General features: G+C 41.8%; 2 protein-coding genes across 2 annotated transcripts in view; one reads left to right on the top strand and one right to left on the bottom strand.

Annotated features, from left to right (window-relative positions):
- The window catches only part of pvalb7 (parvalbumin 7), a 69,684-nt gene extending 50,159 nt beyond the window's left edge, over positions 1-19,525 (bottom strand). Inside the window, exon 1 of the mRNA XM_036940136.2 lies at positions 19,284-19,525. The gene's annotated coding sequence lies outside the window, so the exon portion shown is untranslated. The remainder of the gene's footprint in view (positions 1-19,283) is intronic.
- The window catches only part of ncf4 (neutrophil cytosolic factor 4), a 44,433-nt gene that overhangs the window by 11,255 nt on the left and 8,155 nt on the right, over positions 1-25,023 (top strand). The window contains 2 exon segments of the mRNA NM_001124505.1: positions 19,433-19,531; positions 23,606-23,775. Of these exon segments, the coding sequence (NP_001117977.1) occupies positions 19,433-19,531; positions 23,606-23,775 (269 nt within the window).

Raw genomic sequence — 25,023 nt, 5'->3', positions numbered from 1 at the left:
AAGGTACACCTGTTAATTGAAATGGATTCCAGGTGACTACCTCATAAAGCTGGTTGAGAGAATGCCAAGAGTGTGCAAAGCTGTCATCAAGGCAAAGGGTGGCTATTTCAAGAATCTCAAAAATAAAATATATTTATATAGATAGATTTGTTTAAAAACATTTTTTGGTTACAACATGATTCAATATGTGTTATTTCATAGTTTTGATGTCTTCACTATTATTCTACAAGGTAGAACATAGTAAAAATAAAGAAAAACCCTTGAATGAGTAGGTGTTCTAAACCGTTTGACCGGTAGTGTAGATCTGTTTGGTTTCTAGCTGAAGAATTGACTAGTCTCTCTATAGATCTATTTGTGACTGGAAAGGACCTAATGGAGTCATTAACGGGGTTAAACAGAGGTTGTTTCTCCACCCCCCCTGAGTCTGTGACTCCGTTGATCTCTGAGAGTGGTTTCTCATTCTGTTTTGCTCCTTTAATCCTCTACTGTCTTTCTCCTCTCTCTCTCCACTCTTTCCATCCATCCTCTGTCACGCTCTCTCTTTCATTTTCTCCCTCACTTTATCATATTTTAGCATTAAACCCCCCCCCCCCTCCATCCTTTCATGTCTCTTTCCAAGGCTACCTTCATCCCTCGCTCCTGTCATCGTTCCTTGGGAGAGATTTGTCTTTCTTTCTTCTAGTTCCCCCTGTTCTCATTCTGGTCATGCCAGAGAGATGGAGAGGAAACATGAAAGAAAAACACCATTTAAATTCTACTGTCGTCTTAACTGGACTGGGGAGGGAGATAAGGGGTGTGTGTGAGGGTGGGGATAGGTTAGTGGGTGTGTTTGGGTGACCTTGTTTAAAGTGTGTGTGTGTGTGTGTCTGTGTGTGTGTCTACTCTCGAGGACCTGTTCTAAAGGGGCCGTCAGTGGTCGTTTGAAATCCTTGCAGAGAAAATGGCTTTTAGTCTTTACACATTGCACAATCTCTGTTAGAAGAGTTAACCCCCCCCCCCCCCCTCCCACACACACACACACACACACACACACAGATTCCATAATGTCAGTAAAGACCGTTATGACTGTGGGAGGATGACTCTCTTCTGGACTGTAGGTTATATACAGCCAGGTCACACAAGAGCCACTGCCAAATTAGACGTCCATCCAGGTTTAGCAGGACGTAAAAAAAAAGATGACTTCAAAACTGTCCACTAGGGGCAACGGTGAGCGCTTTTACCATCAAGTTGTCTTGGGTTTTGCTATGGCGTTGTGGGCGGGGATGGCGGACGGGCGGCTCCGAGGGTCACGTGTTCAATCCCAGTGATAGGACCTTGTTTATTTATTTTAGTTTTAACCCCTTAACCCTTAACCCTTAACCCTATCCTTTAACCATTGGGAATGATTGCCTAAACTTAACTTTTGAAATTTGACATTTATGGACAAGGGTTTGGATGTCTACAGTAAGACTGTGAGAGCTTGTTGTTTAAATAAGGTGTGTGTGTGTGTGTGGTATCACTCAATTTTAAAGCTTCACTAACCACAGTTAAAGGAGACCAGTACTTTAGCTTGGGACATGGTCAAACGTACTGTATCTCTCACACACATATTCTCTCCACTCCCCTCTGTCACACACACACACACACACACACACACACACACACACACACACACACACACACACACACACACACACACACACACACACACACACACACACACACACACACACACACACACACTCATGCCCCCCTCCCCTCTCTGTCACATACACACACACACACACACACACACACACACACTCATGCCCCCCTCCCCTCTCTGTCACACACACACACACACACACACACTCATTCATTCTCCCCTCTCTGTCACACACACCTCATTCTCCCCTCCTCTCTCTGTCACACACACTCATTCCCCCCTCCCCTTCCTGTCACACACAGTACAGAGAACCGTAAACTCACAGTCCTCTCTGCCCACACCATAGTCATTATAGTTTATCCATCCCTCTCAGCACTGTGCGTGTGTGTGGTTGAGTGCTTCAGACATTTTATCTGCGTTTGGTCATGTGAACTGAAGTGTCCATTAGATGTAATCTAAACGATGGTCAATGACCCGACCTGGATGGCACTAATCACACATTTGACTTGTGTTGTCCAGTTTAGCGTTAGCGCTACAGGCAATGAGCCATAGGGATGCGCTAGTAGCAAGCGTTAGCTAAGCCAGTTGTAGTCAGAGTAAGAAGGTGAGAAAGTGGTGAGGTTTGTCTTTTGTCTTTGACAGTGCAAAATATGACAGAGGGAGAGAGTTGTGTTCAGGTGTAGTCATGTCTTGATGTCTTGAATGAAGTTTCATTTTTGCAGAATGCCTCTAGATTTGGTAGCTGTGTCAATGGCACAGTTTGGTTATTAACTATTTAAGTGGGGACAGGACACACACACACACACACACACACACACACACACACACACACACACACACACACACACACACACCCCAACCAGCCGCTCAGGTGCCCTCCTCCTCAAGGGCACCATTTATATCCTCCCATGATCCTTCACTTCACCCAAGCCAACCATGAAGTGGGTCATCCAATTAAGACAAAACAGAAAAACTCCCTCCCTATTGGCTAGCTGTGTTAAACGAGCTGAATGCATTCATTAAGTTATGGGTCGTTAAGAGTGTAATTGGAACGTGTGACTCCTCCCATTGGTGAGGTGACCCTAGGGCCATAGCTATATTGTTAGATCAGGTTTTAATCAGTCCCTCCTGTTCTCCATGTGTCTATATCTAGACTAGGTGCACTACTTTAGACCAGGGCCCATAAGGCAGGTCTATATGTGTCTATAGTTAGATTAGATGCACTACTTTAGACCAGGTCCCATAAGGCACCCTAGATCTCCATGACTCTATAGTTAGACCACTAGGTCTAGTCTGACACTACCCCCCTGGCTCCCTAACCCTAGAGCCATGACTCTATAATTAGACCACTAGGTATGGTCTGACACTACCCCCCTGGCTCCTTAACCCTAGAGCCATGACTCTATAATTAGACCACTAGGTCTAGTCTGACACTATCCCCCTGGCTCCTTAACCCTAGAGCCATGACTCTATAGTTAGACCAGGTGTTAATCAGTCCTCTGGGGAAGCTGAATCTAGATCGCAGGGCTATGTGACCCTTGGGCCACATTTCTATAGTTTGATTCGGCACCCTAGACTGGCACCCTATTCCCTTGTGCACTACTTTAGACACGGGCCCATAAGGCAGGTCTATATGTGTCTATAGTTGAATTAGGTGCACTACTTTAGACCAGGGCCCATAAGGCAGGTCTATATGTGTCTATAGTTGGATTAGGTGCACTACTTTAGACCAGGACCCATAAGGCAGGTCTATATGTGTCTATAGTTGAATTAGGTGCACTACTTTAGACCAGGGCCCATAAGGCAGGTCTATATGTGTCTATAGTTGGATTAGGTGCACTACTTTAGACCAGGACCCATAAGGCAGGTCTATATGTGTCTATAGTTGAATTAGGTGCACTACTTTAGACCAGGACCCATAAGGCAGGTCTATATGTGTCTATAGTTGGATTAGGTGCACTACTTTAGACACGGGCCCATAAGGCAGGTCTATATGTGTCTATAGTTGAATTAGGTGCACTACTTTAGACCAGGGCCCATAAGGCAGGTCTATATGTGTCTATAGTTGAATTAGGTGCACTACTTTAGACCAGGGCCCATAAGGCAGGTCTATATGTGTCTATAGTTGAATTAGGTGCACTACTTTAGACCAGGGCCCATAAGGCAGGTCTATATGTGTCTATAGTTGAATTAGGTGCACTACTTTAGACCAGGGCCCATAAGGCAGGTCTATATGTGTCTATAGTTGGATTAGGTGCACTACTTTAGACCAGGACCCATAAGGCAGGTCTATATGTGTCTATAGTTGAATTAGGTGCACTACTTTAGACCAGGACCCATAAGGCAGGTCTATATGTGTCTATAGTTGGATTAGGTGCACTACTTTAGACCAGGGCCCATAAGGCAGGTCTATATGTGTCTATAGTTGGATTAGGTGCACTACTTTAGACCAGGGCCCATAAGGCAGGTCTATATGTGTCTATAGTTGGATTAGGTGCACTACTTTAGACACGGGCCCATAAGGCAGGTCTATATGTGTCTATAGTTGAATTAGGTGCACTACTTTAGACCAGGACCCATAAGGCAGGTCTATATGTGTCTATAGTTGGATTAGGTGCACTACTTTAGACCAGGGCCCATAAGGCAGGTCTATATGTGTCTATAGTTGGATTAGGTGCACTACTTTAGACCAGGGCCCATAAGGCAGGTCTATATGTGTCTATAGTTGGATTAGGTGCACTACTTTAGACCAGGGCCCATAAGGCAGGTCTATATGTGATACTCTGACAGCACTTTTGTCAACCCCCTAAAAACACTTCACAAGTTCAGGTCACTGTCGTCCTCGACTCCGTCTGACCAGAAATACCAGGCCTGGATAGTAACTCCATAGGAGATGGAGGGAGATGAGACCTGAAGAAGGGAGAGGTTGAGTTGAGGGATTGTGAGTGTGGGGGAGGGGTTGGTTGGTGGGTGGATGTGGGCGAGGGGTTGATTGTTTTGTGGGTGGGTGTGGGCGAGGGGTTGGTTGGTGGGTGGGTGGTTGTGGGGGAGGGGTTGGTTGGTGGGTGGATGTGGGGGAGGGGTTGGTTGTTTGGTGGGTGGGTGGGTGTGCGCGAGGGGTTGGTTGTTTGGTGGGTGGGTGGGTGTGGGGGAGGGGTTGGTTGTTTGGTGGGTGGGTGGGTGTGGGCGAGGGGTTGGTTGTTTGGTGGGTGGGTGTGGGCGAGGGGTTGGTTGTTTGGTGGGTGGGTGGGTGGGTGTGGGTGAGGGGTTGGTTGTTTGGTGGGTGGGTGGTGGTGGGCGAGGGGTTGGTTGGTGGGTGGGTGGGTGGGTGTGGGCGAGGGGTTGGTTGGTGGGTGGGTGGGTGGGTGTGGGGGAGGGGTTGGTTGTTTGGTGGGTGGGTGGGTGTGGGCGAGGGGTTGGTTGGTGGGTGGGTGGGTGGGTGTGGGGGAGGGGTTGGTTGGTGTGTGTGTGGGGGGGGCGGGTTGGTTGGTTGAGGGATGGTGTGTGCGTGTGTGTGTGTGTGTGGGGGGGGGGTATTTTTGAAGTGTGACAGGTATGGACTTGGATGAACCAGGTGTGTGTGCTGTGCCCGTATGCCTCATCATCATCATTCTCATCAAAGTAAAACCCACACACACTCATTCGAAATCCCACTGTGTGTGTGTTTCACAGTGTATCACACACTCACATTTTCTGATCTTCTCTGCTAAATATAGATCCCCAATCACACTCTACAGTAAACTCCTGTGTTAATGTTAATAGCAGATAATATCATCTCTCTGTAATTCATCTGTGTGTCGTACACTGTTCCACACTGATTTACACAGAGATTGATGAATAGATAATGGAGGGAGAGAGGGGGAAGGGGTGAGAGAGATGGAGAGAGAGGGGGAAGGGGTGAGAGAGATGGAGAGAGAGGGGGGAAGGGGTGAGAGAGAGGGGGAAGGGGTGAGAGAAAGGGGGAAGGGGTGAGAAAGAGGGAGGAAGGGGTGAGAGAGATGAGAGAGTGGGGGGAAGGGGTGAGAGAGATGGAGAGAGAGGGGGGAAGGGGTGAGAGAGGTAGAGAGAGAGGGGGAAGGGCTGACAGAGAGGGGGAAGGGGTGAGGGAGGTAGAGAGAAAGGGGGAAGGGGTGAGTGAGGTAGAGAGAGAGGGGGAAGGGGTGAGACAGAAAAGGGGAGTGGAAAAGATTGAATGTGTGATTTAGAAAGAGTGAGAGGGGAAAGATGGAGAAAGAGTAGGGATATCGAATCAAATCAAATTTTATTTGTCACATACACATGGTTAGCAGATGTTAATGGTCACATACACATGGTTAGCAGATGTTAATGGTCACATACACATGGTTAGCAGATGTTAATGGTCACATACACATGGTTAGCAGATGTTAATGCGAGTGTAGCGAAATGCTTGTGCGTCTAGTTCCGACCATGCAGTAATATCTACCAAGCAATCTAACAATTTCACAACAACAACCTTATACACACAATGAATAAGAATATGTACATAAAAATATATGAATGAGTGATGGCTGAACGGCATAGGCAAGATGCAGTAGATGGTATAGAATACAGTATATACATATGAGATTAATAATGTAGGGTATTTAAACATTATATAAATTAAAGTGGCTAGTGGTATATTTATTACATACATTTTTCCATTATTAAGGTGGCTGGAGTTGAGTCAGTATGTTGGCAGCAGCCACTCAATGTTAGTGATGGCTGTTTAATAGTCTTTGAGATATAAGCTGTTTTTCAGTCTCTCAGTCCCAGCTTTGATGCACATGTACTGACCTCGCCTTCTGGATGGTAGTGGTGTGAACAGGCAGTGGCTCAGGTGGTTGTTGTCCTTGATGATCTTTTTGTCCTTCCTGTGACATCGGGTGGTGTAGGTGTCCTGGAGGGCAGGTAGTTTGCCCCCGGTGATGCGTTGTGCAGACCTCACTACCCTCTGGAGAGCCTTCCGGTTATGGGCAGAGCAGTTGCCGTTCCAGGCGGTGGTACAGCCCGACAGGATGCTCTCGATTGTGCATCTGTAAAAGTTTGTGGGTGTTTTTGGTGACAAGCCGCGCCTTCTTCACCCCGCTGTCTGTGTGGGTGGACCATTTCAGTTTGTCCGTGATGTGTATACCGAGGAACTTAAAACTTGCCACCCTCTCCACTACTGTCCCGTCGATGTGGATAGGGGGCTGCTCCCGCTGCTGTTTCCTGAAGTCCACGATCATCTCCTTAGTTTTGTTGTCATTGAGTGTGAGGTTATTTTCCTGACACCACACTCCGAGGGCCCTCACCTCCTCCCTGTAGGCCGTCTTGTCGTTGTTGGTAATCAAGCCTACCACTGTAGTGTTGTCTGCAAACTTGATGATTGAGTTGGAGGCGTGCATGGCCACGCAGTCGTGGGTGAACAGGGAGTACAGGAGAGGGCTGAGAATGCACCCTTGTGGGGCCCCAGTGTTGAGGGGTGGAGATGTTGTTTCCTACCCTCACCATCTGGGGGCGGCCCATCAGAAAGTCCAGGATCCAGTTGCACAGGGCGGGGTCGAGACCCAGGGTCTCAAGCTTAATGACGAGTTTGGAGGTTACTATGGTGTTAAATGCTGAGCTGTAGTCGATGAACAGCATTCTTACATAGGTATTCCTCTTGTCCAGATGGGTTAGGGCAGTGTGCAGTGTGATGGCGATTGCGTCGTCTGTGGACCTATTTGGGCGGTAAGCAAATTGGAGTGGGTCTAGGGTGTCAGCTAGGGTGGAGGTGATATGGTCCTTGACTAGTCTCTCAAAGCACTTCATGATGACGGAAGTGAGTGCTACGGGGCGGTAGTCATTTAGCTCAGTTACCTTCGCTTTCTTGGGAACTGGAACAATGGTGGCCCTCTTGAAGCATGTGGGAACAGCAGACTGGGATAAGGATTGATTGAATATGTCTGTAAACACACCAGCCAGCTGGTCTGCGCATGCTCTGAGGACTCAGCTGGGGATGCTGTCTGGGGCTGCAGCCTTGCAAGGGTTAACACGTTTAAATGTTTTCCTCACGTTGGCCGTGGTGAAGAAGAGCCCACAGGTTTTGTTACCGGGCCGTGTCAGTGACACTGTATTGTCCTCAAAGCGAGTAAAGAAGTTGTTTAGTCTGTCTGGGAGCAAGGCATCGTGGTCCGCAACGGGGCTGGTTTTCCTTTTGTAGTCCGTGATTGACTGTAGACTGTAGGATGGAGTGATAGAAAGAGAGCTGGAGGAGAGAGAAAGGGAAACAACTAACGAGGGTGTGAGTGAGTGTGAGAGAGCGCTAAAGGAGATTCCTATCTCAACTTTTTCCATACCCTGTGTTTATTGGGAGAGAATGTTGCTTATCCAGCCAGGTCGTTCAAGATTTACTTTGAAGTTGGGCTTCTATCCATGTCCTGAGGACGTTGGGAAATGCCTTCAAAACGGGTCACTAGGGGAAACGAGCACTTGAGCATCAAGTCATCTCGTGACTCTGGATCAGATGGGGAAAGGGGGGATACCTAGTCAGTCGTACAACTGAATGCCTTCAACTGAAATGTGTCTTCCACATTCAACCCAACCCCTCTGAATCAGAAAGGTGCAGGGGGCTGCCTTGATCGACATCCACGTCTTCAGCGCCCAGTGGGTTAACTGCCTTGTTCAGGGGCAGAACGACAGATTTTTACCTTGTCAGCTCGGGGATTCGATCCAGCAACCTTTTGGTTACTGGCCCAACGCTCTAACCACTGGAAGGTTGCGTGTTCAATCCCAGTGGGGGGGTTCTAACCCCATCCCAAACCTTAACCCTTACCCCTTACCTTAACCATTTAGAATGAGTGACTGAATTTAACCCTTACCCCTTACCTTAACCAGTAGAATGAGTGACTGAATGTAACCCTTACCTTAACCATTTAGAATGAGTGACTGAATTTAACCCTTACCTTAACCATTTAGAATGAGTGACTGAATTTAACCCTTACCTTAACCATTTAGAATGAGTGACTGATCTTAACCCTTACCTTAACCAGTAGAATGAGTGACTGAATTGAACCCTTACCTTAACCAGTAGAATGAGTGACTGAATGTAACCCTTACCTTAACCATTTAGAATGAGTAACTGAATTTAACCCTTACCTTAACCATTTAGAATGAGTGACTGAATTTAACCCTTACCTTAACCATTTAGAATGAGTGACTGAATTTAACCCTTACCTTAACCATTTATAAGGAGTAACTGAATTTAACCCTTACCTTAACCATTTAGAATGAGTAACTGAATTTAACCCTTACCTTAACCATTTAGAATGAGTAACTGAATTTAACCCTTACCTTAACCATTTAGAATGAGTGACTGATCTTAACCCTTACCTTAACCATTTAGAATGAGTAACTGAATTTAACCCTTACCTTAACCAGTAGAATGAGTGACTGAACTTAACCCTTACCTTAACCATTTAGAATGGGTAACTGAATTTAACCCTTACCTTAACCAGTAGAATGAGTGACTGAATTTAACCCTTACCTTAACCATTTAGAATGAGTGACTGAATTTAACCCTTACCTTAACCAGTAGAATGAGTAACTGAATTGAACCCTTACCTTAACCAGTAGAATGAGTAACTGAATTTAACCCTTACCTTAACCATTTAGAATGAGTGACTGAATTGAACCCTTAACTTCTAAATGTGACTATTGGAGAAATGGAGCGATACAGAGCAGCAGGAGAAAAACACTTTGAAATGACATTTGGAGAACGTGGATGAACGTCTAATTCTGCAGTGAGACTGTGAGAGCTTGTTGCTCATGCACACACACACACACACACACACACACACACACACACACACACACACACATTAAGCCCTGCAGTAATTTGACATTGTAATCAAACAATACATTTTTGGTGTACTGCATTCTAAACAGCAGGAACTGGGTAGTGTGTGTGTCTGCACTCTGTTGTCTGCACAATCATGTCAGTGTGTGTTCTCAGGGTCTGGGTAATCTGCTGCTGTAAAATACTGCCTCAATTAAACTGGCCCACACACACACACACACACACACACACACACGTACACACACGCACACACACACACACACACACACACACACACACACACACACACACACGCACACACGCACACACGCACACTAGAGATTTGGCATGTCTCTAGGATCACTCAGATTGTAATGAATTGGTGCACCAATTGTCAGGTTATCAGGCATCGCATACACTTATGTCCAAAAGTAAGTGGACACCTGCTCGTTGAACATCTCATTCCAAAATCATGGGCATTAATATGGAGATGGTCTCCCCTTTCCTATTACAGCAGCCTCCACTCTTCTGGGAAGGCTTTCCAATAGATGTTGGAACATTGCTGAGGGGACTTGCTTCCATTCAGCCAAAAGAGCATTAGTTCGGTCGGGCACTGATGTTGGGTGATTTAAGCATTTTTGTATATAAAGTGTATGTACAGTACTCCAGGGTGCAAAACTGACCCAAGATCAGCATCTAAGGGAATGTTACCCTACACCAGGGTAGACAACCCTGTTCCTGGAGTGACACAGGTACTGCAGGATTGTGTTCCAACTAGGCACCACATCCTACAAACTGACCAACTGAGCTAAATGTAAAAACATGAAGGGCCTGTAGCACAACAAGGTGGCCCTGGGCTGCTCCAGATACCACTCACTGTACAACAGTAGCTATTATACTATACTACAGGGTTTGTCTCGCCCCCCCCCCACACACACACATATACTGCTCCTCACACTCCCACTGCTTCAACATCTCTTAACACCCTCTCACTCACTCACTCACTCACTCCTCTCTCTCTCTCTCTCTCTTCGCGTTCTCTCTCTTCTCTCTCTTTCCTCTCTCTCTCTCTCTCTCTCTCACTCACTCCTCTCTTTCACTCACTCACTCACTCTCTCTCTCTTCGCTCTCTCTCTTTGCTTTCTCTCTCTCTCTCTTCACTTTCTCTCTCTCTCTCTCTCTCTTCGCTTTTTTTCTCTCTCGCTCTCTTTTTGCTTTCTCTCTCTTCTCTTTTCTCAGTCTCTTTCTCTCTCTCTCTCTCTCTCTCTCTCTCTCTCTCCCTCTCTCTCACTCACTCCTCTCTTTCACTCACTTACTCACTCACTCCTCTCTCTACTCACTCACTCACTCCTCTCTTTCTCTCTCTCTCTCTCTCTCTCTCTTCGCTTTCTCTCTCTCTCGCTTCTCTCTTCTGTCTCTTTCTCTCTCTCTCTCTCTCTCTCGCTCTCTCTCTCTCTCTCTCTCTCTCTCTCTCTCTCTTTGTTTTCTCTCCCTCTCTCTTCGCTTTCTCTCTCTCTCTCTTTTTGCTTTCTCTCTCTTCTCTCTTCTCAGTCTCTTTCTTTCTCTCTCTCTCTCTTTTTGCTTTCTCTCTTCTCAGTCTTTTTCTTTCTTTCTCTCTCTCTCTCTCTCTTCGCTTTCTCTCTCTCTCTCTCTTCGCTTTCTCTCTCTCTCCGCTTTCTCTCTCTCTCTCTCTCTCTCTCTTCTCTTTCTCTCTCTCTCTCTCTCTTCTCTTTCTCTCTCTCTCTCTTTGCTTTCTTTCTTTCTTTCTCTCTCTCTTTTTGCTTTCTCTCTGTCTGTCTCTCTCTCTCTCTTCTCCATCTCCATCTGTAGTTCTCCTCTTTGTCTTGATATCATCTGTCTCTGTGTCCTTCACTCTCCTCCTCTTCACCTTTACTCCACCCGTCCCTCCATCTCCTACTTGACTGAGCAAAGCTTCAGCAATGTGTGTGTGTCCACATGCAGGCATGTGTGTGTATGTGTGTCCTTCTTATCTGTAATAGGTTTGTTTATTACCTGTCCCCAGATGCCCTGTTAGCGCAGTACAGCAGTAATACTAATGTAGGAACGCACACACACACACACACACACACACACACACACACACAATACATTAGTATTGTTAATGTAGGATGTGGTCACTCTTTATGTTACTACCATCATTAAACTACTCTTTATGTTACTACCATCATTAAACAGGTGATTAACTACTCTTTATGTTACTAACCATCATTAAACAGGAGATTAACTACTCTTTATGTTACTAACCATCATTAAACAGGAGATTAACTACTCTTTATGTTACTAACCATCATTAAACAGGAGATTAACTACTCTTTATGTTACTACCATCATTAAACAGGAGATTAACTACTCTTTATGTTACTAACCATCATTAAACAGGAGATTAACTACTCTTTATGTTACTAACCATCATTAAACAGGAGATTAACTACTCTTTATGTTACTAACCATCATTAAACAGGAGATTAACTACTCTTTATGTTACTACCATCATTAAACTACTCTTTATGTTACTACCATCATTAAACAGGAGATTAACTACTCTTTATGTTACTAACCATCATTAAACAGGAGATTAACTACTCTTTATGTTACTAACCATCATTAAACAGGAGATTAACTACTCTTTATGTTACTAACCATCATTAAACAGGATATTAACTACTCTTTATGTTACTAACCATCATTAAACAGGATATTAACTACTCTTTATGTTACTAACCATCATTAAACAGGAGATTAACTACTCTTTATGTTACTAACCATCATTAAACAGGAGATTAACTAGTCTTTATGTTACTACCATCATTAAACAGGAGATTAACTACTCTTTATGTTACTAACCATCATTAAACAGGATATTAACTACTCTTTATGTTACTACCATCATTAAACAGGAGATTAACTACTCTTTATGTTACTAACCATCATTAAACAGGATATTAACTACTCTTTATGTTACTAACCATCATTAAACAGGAGATTAGCTACTCTTTATGTTACTACCATCATTAAACAGGAGATTAACTACTCTTTATGTTACTAAGCATCATTAAACTACTCTTTATGTTACTAACCATCATTAAACAGGAGATTAACTACTCTTTATGTTACTAAGCATCATTAAACTACTCTTTATGTTACTAACCATCATTAAACAGGATATTAACTACTCTTTATGTTACTAAGCATCATTAAACTACTCTTTATGTTACTAACCATCATTAAACAGGAGATTAACTACTCTTTATGTTACTAACCATCATTAAACAGGAGATTAACTACTCTTTATGTTACTACCATCATTAAACAGGAGATTAACTACTCTTTATGTTACTAACCATCATTAAACAGGTGATTAACTACTCTTTATGTTACTAACCATCATTAAACAGGAGACTAACTACTCTTTATGTTACTACCATCATTAAACAGGAGATTAACTACTCTTTATGTTACTACCATCATTAAACTACTCTTTATGTTACTAACCATCATTAAACAGGAGATTAACTACTCTTTATGTTACTAACCATCATTAAACAGGAGACTAACTACTCTTTATGTTACTACCATCATTAAACAGGAGATTAACTACTCTTTATGTTACTACCATCATTAAACAGGAGATTAACTACTCTTTATGTTACTAACCATCATTAAACAGGAGACTAACTACTCTTTATGTTACTACCATCATTAAACAGGAGATTAACTACTCTTTATGTTACTACCATCATTAAACTACTCTTTATGTTACTAACCATCATTAAACAGGAGATTAACTACTCTTTATGTTACTACCATCATTAAACTACTCTTTATGTTACTAACCATCATTAAACAGGAGATTAACTACTCTTTATGTTACTAACCATCATTAAACAGGAGATTAACTAATCTATATGTTACTAACCATCATTAAACAGGAGACTAACTACTCTTTATGTTACTACCATCATTAAACAGGAGATTAACTACTCTTTATGTTACTACCATCATTAAACTACTCTTTATGTTACTAACCATCATTAAACAGGAGATTAACTACTCTTTATGTTACTACCATCATTAAACAGGAGATTAACTACTCTTTATGTTACTAACCATCATTAAACAGGAGATTAACTACTCTTTATGTTACTAACATCATTAAACAGGAGATTAACTACTCTTTATGTTACTAACCATCATTAAACAGGAGATGAACTACTCTTTATGTTACTAACCATCATTAAACAGGAGATTAACTACTCTTTATGTTACTAACATCATTAAACAGGAGATTAACTACTCTTTATGTTACTAACCATCATTAAACAGGAGATTAACTACTCTTTATGTTACTAACCATCATTAAACAGGAGATTAACTACTCTTTATGTTACTAACCATCATTAAACAGGAGATTAACTACTCTTTATGTTACTAACCATCATTAAACAGGATATTAACTACTCTTTATGTTACTAACCATCATTAAACTACTCTTTATGTTACTAACCATCATTAAACAGGAGATTAACTACTCTTTATGTTACTAACCATCATTAAACAGGAGATTAACTACTCTTTATGTTACTAACATCATTAAACAGGTGATTAACTACTCTTTATGTTACTACCATCATTAAACAGGAGATTAACTACTCTTTATGTTACTACCATCATTAAACTACTCTTTATGTTACTAACCATCATTAAACAGGAGATTAACTACTCTTTATGTTACTAACCATCATTAAACAGGAGATGAACTACTCTTTATGTTACTAACCATCATTAAACAGGAGATTAACTACTCTTTATGTTACTAACCATCATTAAACTACTCTTTATGTTACTACCATCATTAAACAGGAGATTAACTACTCTTTATGTTACTAACCATCATTAAACAGGAGATTAACTACTCTTTATGTTACTAACCATCATTAAACTACTCTTTATGTTACTAACCATCATTAAACAGGAGATTAACTACTCTTTATGTTACTAACCATCATTAAACTACTCTTTATGTTACTACCATCATTAAACAGGAGATTAACTACTCTTTATGTTACTAACCATCATTAAACAGGTGATTAACTACTCTTTATGTTACTAACCATCATTAAACTACTCTTTATGTTACTACCATCATTAAACAGGTGATTAACTACTCTTTATGTTACTAACCATCATTAAACTACTCTTTATGTTACTAACCATCATTAAACAGGAGATTAACTACTCTTTATGTTACTAACCATCATTAAACAGGAGATTAACTACTCTTTATGTTACTACCATCATTAAACAGGAGATTAACTACTCTTTATGTTACTAACCATCATTAAACAGGAGATTAACTAATCTATATGTTACTAACCATCATTAAACAGGAGATTAACTACTCTTTATGTTACTAACCATCATTAAACAGGAGATTAACTACTCTTTATGTTACTAACCATCATTAAACAGGAGATTAACTACTCTTTATGTTACTAAGCATCATTAAACAGGATATTAACTACTCTTTATGTTACTAAGCATCATTAAACTACTCTTTATGTTACTACCATCATTAAACAGGAGATTAACTACTCTTTATGTTACTACCATCATTAAACAGGATATTAACTACTCTTTATGTTACTACCATCATTAAACAGGAGATTAACTACTCTTTATGTTACTAACCATCATTAAACAGGTGATTAACTACTCTTTATGTTACTACGCATCATTAAACAGGATATTAACTACTCTTTATGTTACTAAGCATCATTAAACTACTCTTTATGTTACTACCATCATTAAACAGGAGATTAACTACTCTTTATGTTACTAACCATCATTAAACAGGAGATTAACTACTCTTTATGTTACTACCATCATTAAACAGGTGATTAACTACTCTTTATGTTACTAACCATCATTAAACTACTCTTTATGTTACTAACCATCATTAAACTACTCTTTATGTTACTACCATCATTAAACAGGAGATTAACTACTCTTTATGTTACTACCATCATTAAACTACTCTTTATGTTACTACCATCATTAAACAGGAGATTAACTACTCTTTATGTTACTACCATCATTAAACAGGAGATTAACTACTCTTTATGTTACTAACCATCATTAAACAGGTGATTAACTACTCTTTATGTTACTACCATCATTAAACTACTCTTTATGTTACTAACCATCATTAAACAGGAGATTAACTACTCTTTATGTTACTAACCATCATTAAACTACTCTTTATGTTACTAACCATCATTAAACAGGTGATTAACTACTCTTTATGTTACTAACCATCATTAAACAGGTGATTAACTACTCTTTATGTTACTAACCATCATTAAACAGGAGATTAACTACTCTTTATGTTACTAACCATCATTAAACAGGAGATTAACTACTCTTTATGTTACTAACCATCATTAAACAGGTGATTAACTACTCTTTATGTTACTAACCATCATTAAACAGGTGATTAACTACTCTTTATGTTACTACCATCATTAAACTACTCTTTATGTTACTACCATCATTAAACAGGAGATTAACTACTCTTTATGTTACTAACCATCATTAAACAGGATATTAACTACTCTTTATGTTACTAACCATCATTAAACAGGAGATTAACTACTCTTTATGTTACTACCATCATTAAACAGGAGATTAACTACTCTTTATGTTACTAACCATCATTAAACAGGATATTAACTACTCTTTATGTTACTACCATCATTAAACAGGATATTAACTACTCTTTATGTTACTACCATCATTAAACTACTCTTTATGTTACTACCATCATTAAACTACTCTTTATGTTACTACCATCATTAAACAGGAGATTAACTACTCTTTATGTTACTACCATCATTAAACAGGAGATTAACTACTCTTTATGTTACTACCATCATTAAACAGGATATTAACTACTCTTTATGTTACTACCATCATTAAACTACTCTTTATGTTACTACCATCATTAAACAGGAGATTAACTACTCTTTATGTTACTAACATCATTAAACTACTCTTTATGTTACTACCATCATTAAACAGGAGATTAACTACTCTTTATGTTACTACCATCATTAAACAGGAGATTAACTACTCTTTATGTTACTACCATCATTAAACAGGATATTAACTACTCTTTATGTTACTACCATCATTAAACTACTCTTTATGTTACTACCATCATTAAACAGGAGATTAACTACTCTTTATGTTACTAACCATCATTAAACAGGAGATGAACTACTCTTTATGTTACTACCATCATTAAACAGGAGATTAACTACTCTTTATGTTACTACCATCATTAAACAGGAGATTAACTACTCTTTATGTTACTACCATCATTAAACAGGAGATTAACTACTCTTTATGTTACTAACCATCATTAAACAGGAGATGAACTACTCTTTATGTTACTACCATCATTAAACAGGAGATTAACTACTCTTTATGTTACTAACCATCATTAAACAGGATATTAACTACTCTTTATGTTACTAACCATCATTAAACTACTCTTTATGTTACTACCATCATTAAACAGGAGATTAACTACTCTTTATGTTACTACCATCATTAAACAGGTGATTAACTACTCTTTATGTTACTAACCATCATTAAACAGGAGATTAACTACTCTTTATGTTACTAACCATCATTAAACAGGAGATTAACTACTCTTTATGTTACTAACCATCATTAAACAGGAGATTAACTACTCTTTATGTTACTACCATCATTAAACAGGAGATTAACTACTCTTTATGTTACTACCATCATTAAACAGGAGATTAACTACTCTTTATGTTACTACCATCATTAAACAGGAGATTAACTACTCTTTATGTTACTAACCATCATTAAACAGGAGATGAACTACTCTTTATGTTACTACCATCATTAAACAGGAGATTAACTACTCTTTATGTTACTAACCATCATTAAACAGGATATTAACTACTCTTTATGTTACTAACCATCATTAAACTACTCTTTATGTTACTACCATCATTAAACAGGAGATTAACTACTCTTTATGTTACTACCATCATTAAACAGGTGATTAACTACTCTTTATGTTACTAACCATCATTAAACAGGAGATTAACTACTCTTTATGTTACTAACCATCATTAAACAGGAGATTAACTACTCTTTATGTTACTAACCATCATTAAACAGGAGATTAACTACTCTTTATGTTACTACCATCATTAAACTACTCTTTATGTTACTAAGCATCATTAAACAGGAGATTAACTACTCTTTATGTTACTAACCATCATTAAACTACTCTTTATGTTACTAACATCATTAAACAGGTGATTAACTACTCTTTAATACCAGGCAGTTGTGTGGACGAAAAGATATCCTGCTTCTTACCATATTGTTTCTCATTAGTGCCCATCAAATACCAAGGAGGGGTGTAATGTGACTGTACAGTGTTATCCGTTTTACCACATGTCCTACACTATCATGACTCAGCGCAAAGCCACACTATAAAATACACTATCATGACTCAGCTCCAAACCACACTATAAAATACACTATCATGACTCAGCTCAAAGCCACACTATAAAATACACTATCATGACTCAGCTCCAAACCACACTATAAAATACACTATCATGACTCAGCTCAAAGCCACACTATAAAATACACTATCATGACTCAGCTCCAAACCACACTATAAAATACACTATCATGACTCAGGTCAAAGCCACACTATAAAATACACTATCATGACTCAGCGCAAAGCCACACTATAAAATACACTATCATGACTCAGCTCCAAACCACACTATAAAATACACTATCATGACTCAGCTCAAAGCCACACTATAAAATACACTATCATGACTCAGCTCCAAACCACACTATAAAATACACTATCATGACTCAGCTCAAAGCCACACTATAAAATACACTATCATGACTCAGCTCCAAACCACACTATAAAATACACTATCATGACTCAGGTCAAAGCCACACTATAAAATACACTATCATGACTCAGCTCCAAACCACACTATAAAATACACTATCATGACTCAGCTCAAAGCCACACTATAAAATACACTATCATGACTCAGCGCAAAGCCACACTATAAAATACACTATCATGACTCAGCGCAAAGCCACACTATAAAATACACTATCATGACTCAGCTCAAAACCACACTATAAAATACACTATCATGACTTGCTTTTAACCCTTTTAAGTGTGTTATCTTTTTAGCTCTTTTTCCACACTCTCCATCACAGTTTAGCTCTTTTTCCACATTCTCTCCATCACAGTTTTCTAGTACTTTATACTTTATACCGCTTTTACGCACCCCCTGCATCTCTCCTCTCCCATCCACCCATCCACCCACACACACACACGCACGCACGCACGCACTCACACACGCACTCACACACGCACTCACACATGCACTTACACTTGCCCACTCGCTAAGCGCTCAGCTCTCTCTCGTCTCTCTTAGCTGTGTGCCTGTCCGATCCCACGCGTTGTGCAGCATTAGGAGTAGGAGTGTTGTGGAGTGATTTCCTGCACTATGAAGATCTGCTCTAGTCACAAACAAAACCACTTATGGTCTGTTTCATCCCTTCAGAGCCCGTCTCCCTGACTCACACCAGTGTCCTGTTCTCTCTTTCTCTGTACTCCTTTAGGGATCCCTCTTTCTTTCTCTCATCCCTCGCTCCTGGCACTTGTTCCCTCTTGTCTTCTGCTGATTGCTGTCCCGTTGCTGTCCCGTTCTCTCACACTCACTTCATCATCAGACAAGTAAAATGAGTCACTCTTACCTGTTCGGTTTCTCAGTCTTCTCTCTTTGTCTGTCTCTCTTTCTCTCCCTTTCTCTCGGTTGATCCTGGTCCGCTGCCTGCTGCGGGCGTGTTTGTGTTCTCCTCCGTGTGTGTGTTCACCTCCGTGTGTGTGTGTGTGTGGTTCCCAGGTGGTCTTCGACTTCAGTGGGAGTGGACGACTGGAGCTGAGTATGAAAGCTGGAGAGGTGATCTTCCTTCTGAGGAGAGTTAACACAGACTGGCTGGAGGTGAGCTGCAGGCAAGAGATGGAGGGATGGGAGGGTGGGAGGAATAGAGTGGAGGGATGGAGAGGGAGGAGGGGTGGAGGAGGAGAGGGAGGGATGGAGGAGAGGGAGGGGGTAGGAGGGTGGGAGGGAGGAATAGAGTGGAGGGATGGAGAGGGAGGAATGGAGGAGGAGAGGGAGGGATGGAGGAGATGGAGGAGAGGGAGGGATGAGGGCGGGATGAGGAGGAGGAGGAAGAGGAGAGGGAGGGATGAGGAGGAAGAGGAGAGGGAGGGATGGATGGAGGAGGAGGAGAGGGAGGGATGGATAGAGGAGGAGGAGGAGAGGGAGGGATGGATGGATGGAGGAGGTGGAAGAGATGGAGGAGAGGGAAGGAGGGAGGGAAGAGAGGGAGGGAGGGATAGAGGAGGAGGAGGAGAGGGAGGGATGGATGGAGGAGGTGGAAGAGATGGAGGAGATGGAGGAGAGGGAGGGAGGAATAGGATGGAGAGGGAGGAATGGAGGAGGAGGAGAGGGAGGGAGGGAGGAGATGGAGGAGAGGGAGGGATGAGGGAGGGATGAGGAGGAGGAGGAGAGGGAGGAAGAGGAGAGGGAGGGATGGATGGAGGAGGAGGAGGAGAGGGGGGATGGATAAAGGAGGAGGAGGAGAGGGAGGGATGGATGGAGGAGGTGGAAGAGATGGAGGAGAGGGAGGCAGGGAGGGAAGAGAGGGAGGGAGGGATAGAGGAGGAGGACAGATGGATGGGAGGGATGGATGGAGGAGAGGGAGGGAGGGATGGAGGAGGAGAGGGAGGGATGGATGGAGGAGAGGGAGGGAGGAGGGGAGGGATGGATGGAGGAGAGGGAGAGAGGAGGGGAGGGATGGATGGAGGAGAGGGAGAGAGGAGTGGAGGGATGGAGGAGGGAGAAATGGAAGAGGAGAGGAGTGAATAGAGGGGAGGGATGAGGAGGAATGGTGGGAGGAGAGAGAGATGTGGAGTGAGGAGAAGGAAGGGAGGGAGGGAGATGGATGGATGGGCACTAGGAGTGAGGGAGGGAGGGAGAGAAGAGAATGAGTGAGAGAGAGGGAGGATGGCGAGAGAGAGGGAGGGTGGCGAGAGAGAGGGAGGGTGGCGAGAGAGAGGGAGGGTGGCGAGAGAGAGGGAGGGTGGATAGAGAGAGGGAGGGTGGATAGAGAGCGAGAGAGACTAGAGTTAATGAGAAAGAGGGTGGATAGAGAAAGGGGCAACCAGTGAAGAACAAACACCATTGTAAATACAACCCATATTTATCCTTATTTTTTTCCCTTGTGTACTTTAACCATTTGTACATTGTTACAACACTGTATATATACATAATATGACATTTGTAATGTCTTTATTGTTTTGAAACTTCTGTATGTGTAATGTCTACTGTTATTTTCTATTGTTTATTTCACTTTTGTATATTATCTACCTCACTTGCTTTGGCAATGTTAACATGTTTCCCATGCCAATAAAGCCCCTTGAATTGAATTGAATTGAAAGGGAATGGAGAGAGAGGGAAGAGGAGAGAGAGAGAGAGGGGGAAGAGGTGAGGGAGGCAGGGGAAGAGGTGAGAGAGAGGGGGGAAAGAGGTGAGAGAAAGGGGGGGAAGAGGTGAGAGAGGGAGGGAAGAGGTGAGAGAGGGAGGGAAGAGGTGAGAGAGGGAGGGAAGAGGTGAGAGAGGGAGGGGAAGAGGTGAGAGAGAGGGGGAAGAGGTGAGAGAGAGGGGGAAGAGGTGAGAGAGAATGGGAAGAGGTGAGAGAGGGGGGGAAGAGGTGAAAGAGGGGGGAAGAGGAGAGAGAGAGAGGGGGGAGAGGAGAGAGGGGGAAGAGGAGAGAGAGAGAGAGAGAGAGAGAGGGGAAGAGGAGAGAGAGAGGAGGGGAAGGAGAGAGAGAGAGTGAGGGGGGAAGAGGAGAGAGAGAGAGAGAGAGAGAGAGAGAGGGGAAGAGGAGAGAGGGGGAAGAGGAGAGAGAGAGAGAAGGGAAGAGGAGAGAGGGGGAAGAGGAGAGAGAGAGAGAGAAGGGAAGAGGAGAAAGGGGGAAGAGGAGAGAGAGAGGAAGAGGAGAGAGAGAGCGAGATAGGGGGAAGAGGAGAGAGCGAGAGAGGGGGAAGAGGAGAGAGCGAGAGAGGGGGAAGAGGAGAGAGCGAGAGGGGGGGAGGAGAGAGAGAGTGGGGGTAGAGGAGAGAGAGGGAGAGGGGAGAGAGGGGGATGATGAGAGAGAGAGAGATGATGCAGAGAGAGAGAGGGACGATGCAGAGAGAGAGGGATGAGTAAAGTGAAGAGAAGGATGGAGAGAGAGGTCAGGAGGGGGCAAGCCTTACTCAAAATGCCTCACACACATATGGGCCATCTCTGTATGTGTGTCTTGAGTACTTCTGAGATATTAGCCAGGTCATGATAATGAGCCTATGTAAAACTGCTTCTATACACACTCACACTTTACAGCCCTCTCTCTATTAATCCTCCTCTCTATTAATCCTCCTCTCTCTATTAATCCACCCTCTCTATTAATCCACCCCTCTCTATTAATCCACCTCTCTATTAATCCACCTCTCTATTAATCCACCTCTCTATTAATCCACCCTCTCTATTAATCCTCCTCTCTATTAATCCTCCTCTCTCTATTAATCCACCTCTCTATTAATCCACCTCTCTATTAATCCACCCTCTCTATTAATCCTCCTCTCTATTAATCCACCTCTCTCTATTAATCCACCTCTCTCTATTAATCCACCTCTCTATTAATCCACCTCTCTATTAATCCACCTCTCTATTAATCCACCTCTCTATTAATCCACCTCTCTATTAATCCACCTCTCTATTAATCCACCTCTCTATTAATCCACCTCTCTATTAATCCACCCTCTCTATTAATCCTCCTCTCTATTAATCCTCCTCTCTCTATTAATCCACCTCTCTATTAATCCACCTCTCTATTAATCCTCCTCTCTATTAATCCACCTCTCTCTATTAATCCACCCTCTCTATTAATCCTCCTCTCTATTAATCCACCTCTCTATTAATCCACCCTCTCTATTAATCCACCTCTCTATTAATCCACCCTCTCTATTAATCCACCCCTCTCTATTAATCCACCTCTCTATTAATCCACCCCTCTCTATTAATCCACCCCTCTATTAATCCTGCTCTCTCTATTAATCCACCCCTCTATTAATCCACCTCTCTATTAATCCACCCCTCTCTATTAATCCACCTCTCTATTAATCCACCCTCTCTATTAATCCACCCCTCTCTATTAATCCACCTCTCTATTAATCCACCTCTCTATTAATCCTCCTCTCTATTAATCCACCTCTCTATTAATCCACCTCTCTATTAATCCCCCTCTCTCTATTAATCCACCTCTCTCTATTAATCCACCCCTCTCTATTAATCCACCTCTCTCTATTAATCCACCTCTCTATTAATCCACCCCTCTATTAATCCTCCTCTCTATTAATCCTCCTCTCTCTATTAATCCTCCTCTCTCTATTAATCCACCTCTCTATTAATCCACCTCTCTCTATTAATCCACCTCTCTATTAATCCACCCCTCTCTATTAATCCACCCCTCTATTAATCCACCTCTCTCTATTAATCCACCTCTCTATTAATCCACCCCTCTCTATTAATCCACCTCTCTCTATTAATCCACCCCTCTCTATTAATCCTCCTCTCTATTAATCCACCCCTCTCTATTAATCCTCCTCTCTCTATTAATCCACCCCTCTCTATTAATCCACCTCTCTATTAATCCACCTCTCTATTAATCCACCCCTCTCTATTAATCCACCTCTCTATTAATCCACCTCTCTATTAATCCACCCCTCTATTAATCCTGCTCTATCTATTAATCCTCCTCTCTCTATTAATCCACCTCTCTCTATTAATCCACCTCTCTATTAATCCACCCCTCTCTATTAATCCACCTCTCTATTAATCCACCTCTCTATTAATCCACCCCTCTATTAATCCTGCTCTATCTATTAATCCTCCTCTCTCTATTAATCCACCTCTCTCTTTCTGTCTCTCTCTCTCTCTCTCTCTCACTCTCTCACTTCCTCTCTCTCTCAGGGCACGGTGAGCAATCGAACAGGTATCTTCCCAGAATCCTTTGTGAAGATCATTAAGCCCCTCCCAGAGAGTGACTCTGATGGCGAGAGCGGTGGCGCTTCAGGTAAAGGGGCGGGGTCTTACAGCTGCCTGCGCTGCTACCTGCTCACACCCCAGGGCGTCGACACCAGGTATCCCAGTTAATAATGTATTGGAGTGACTGTATGTAGCCCAGTTAATAATGTATTGGAGTGACTGTATGTATCCCAGTTAATAATGTATTGGAGTGACTGTATGTATCCCAGTTAATAATGTATTGGAGTGACTGTATGTATCCCAGTTAATAATGTATTGGAGTGACTGTATGTATCCCAGTTAATAATGTATTGGTGTGACTGTATGTATCCCAGTTAATAATGTATTAGAGTGACTTTATGTATCCCAGTTAATAATGTATTGGAGTGACTGTATGTATCCCAGTTAATAATGTATTGGAGTGACTGTATGTATCCCAGTTAATAATGTATTGGAGTGACTGTATGTATCCCAGTTAATAATGTATTGGAGTGACTGTATGTATCCCAGTTAATAATGTATTGGTGTGACTGTATGTATCCCAGTTAATAATGTATTGGAGTGACTGTATGTATCCCAGTTAATAATGTATTGGAGTGACTGTATGTATCCCAGTTAATAATGTATTGGAGTGACTGTATGTATCCCAGTTAATAATGTATTGGAGTGACTGTATGTATCCCAGTTAATAATGTATTGGAGTGACTGTATGTATCCCAGTTAATAATGTATTGGTGTGACTGTATGTATCCCAGTTAATAATGTATTGGAGTGACTTTATGTATCCCAGGTAATAATGTATTGGAGTGACTGTATGTATCCCAGTTAATAATGTATTGGAGTGACTGTATGTATCCCAGTTAATAATGTATTGGAGTGACTGTATGTATCCCAGTTAATAATGTATAGGAGTGACTGTATGTATCCCAGTTAATAATGTATTGGAGTGACTGTATGTATCCCAGTTAATAATGTATTGGAGTGACTGTATGTATCCCAGTTAATAATGTATTGGAGTGACTGTATGTATCCCAGTTAATAATGTATTGGAATGACTGTATGTATCCCAGTTAATAATGCATTGGAGTGACTGTATGTATCCCAGTTAATAATGTATTGGTGTGACTGTATGTATCCCAGTTAATAATGTATTGGTGTGACTGTATGTATCCCAGTTAATAATGTATTGGAGAGTGACTGTATGTATCCCAGTTAATAATGTATTGGAGTGACTTTATGTATCCCAGTTAATAATGTATTGGAGTGATTGTATGTATCCCAGTTAATAATGTATTGGAGTGACTGTATGTATCCCAGTTAATAATGTATTGGTGTGACTGTATGTATCCCAGTTAATAATGTAT

This window comes from Oncorhynchus mykiss, chromosome 13 (assembly GCF_057628025.1).
Source record: "Oncorhynchus mykiss isolate SJ-2025 chromosome 13, ASM5762802v1, whole genome shotgun sequence".
In the NCBI taxonomy this organism is placed as follows: Eukaryota; Metazoa; Chordata; class Actinopteri; order Salmoniformes; family Salmonidae; genus Oncorhynchus; species Oncorhynchus mykiss.
This window is presented reverse-complemented; position numbering and strand designations above follow the sequence as displayed.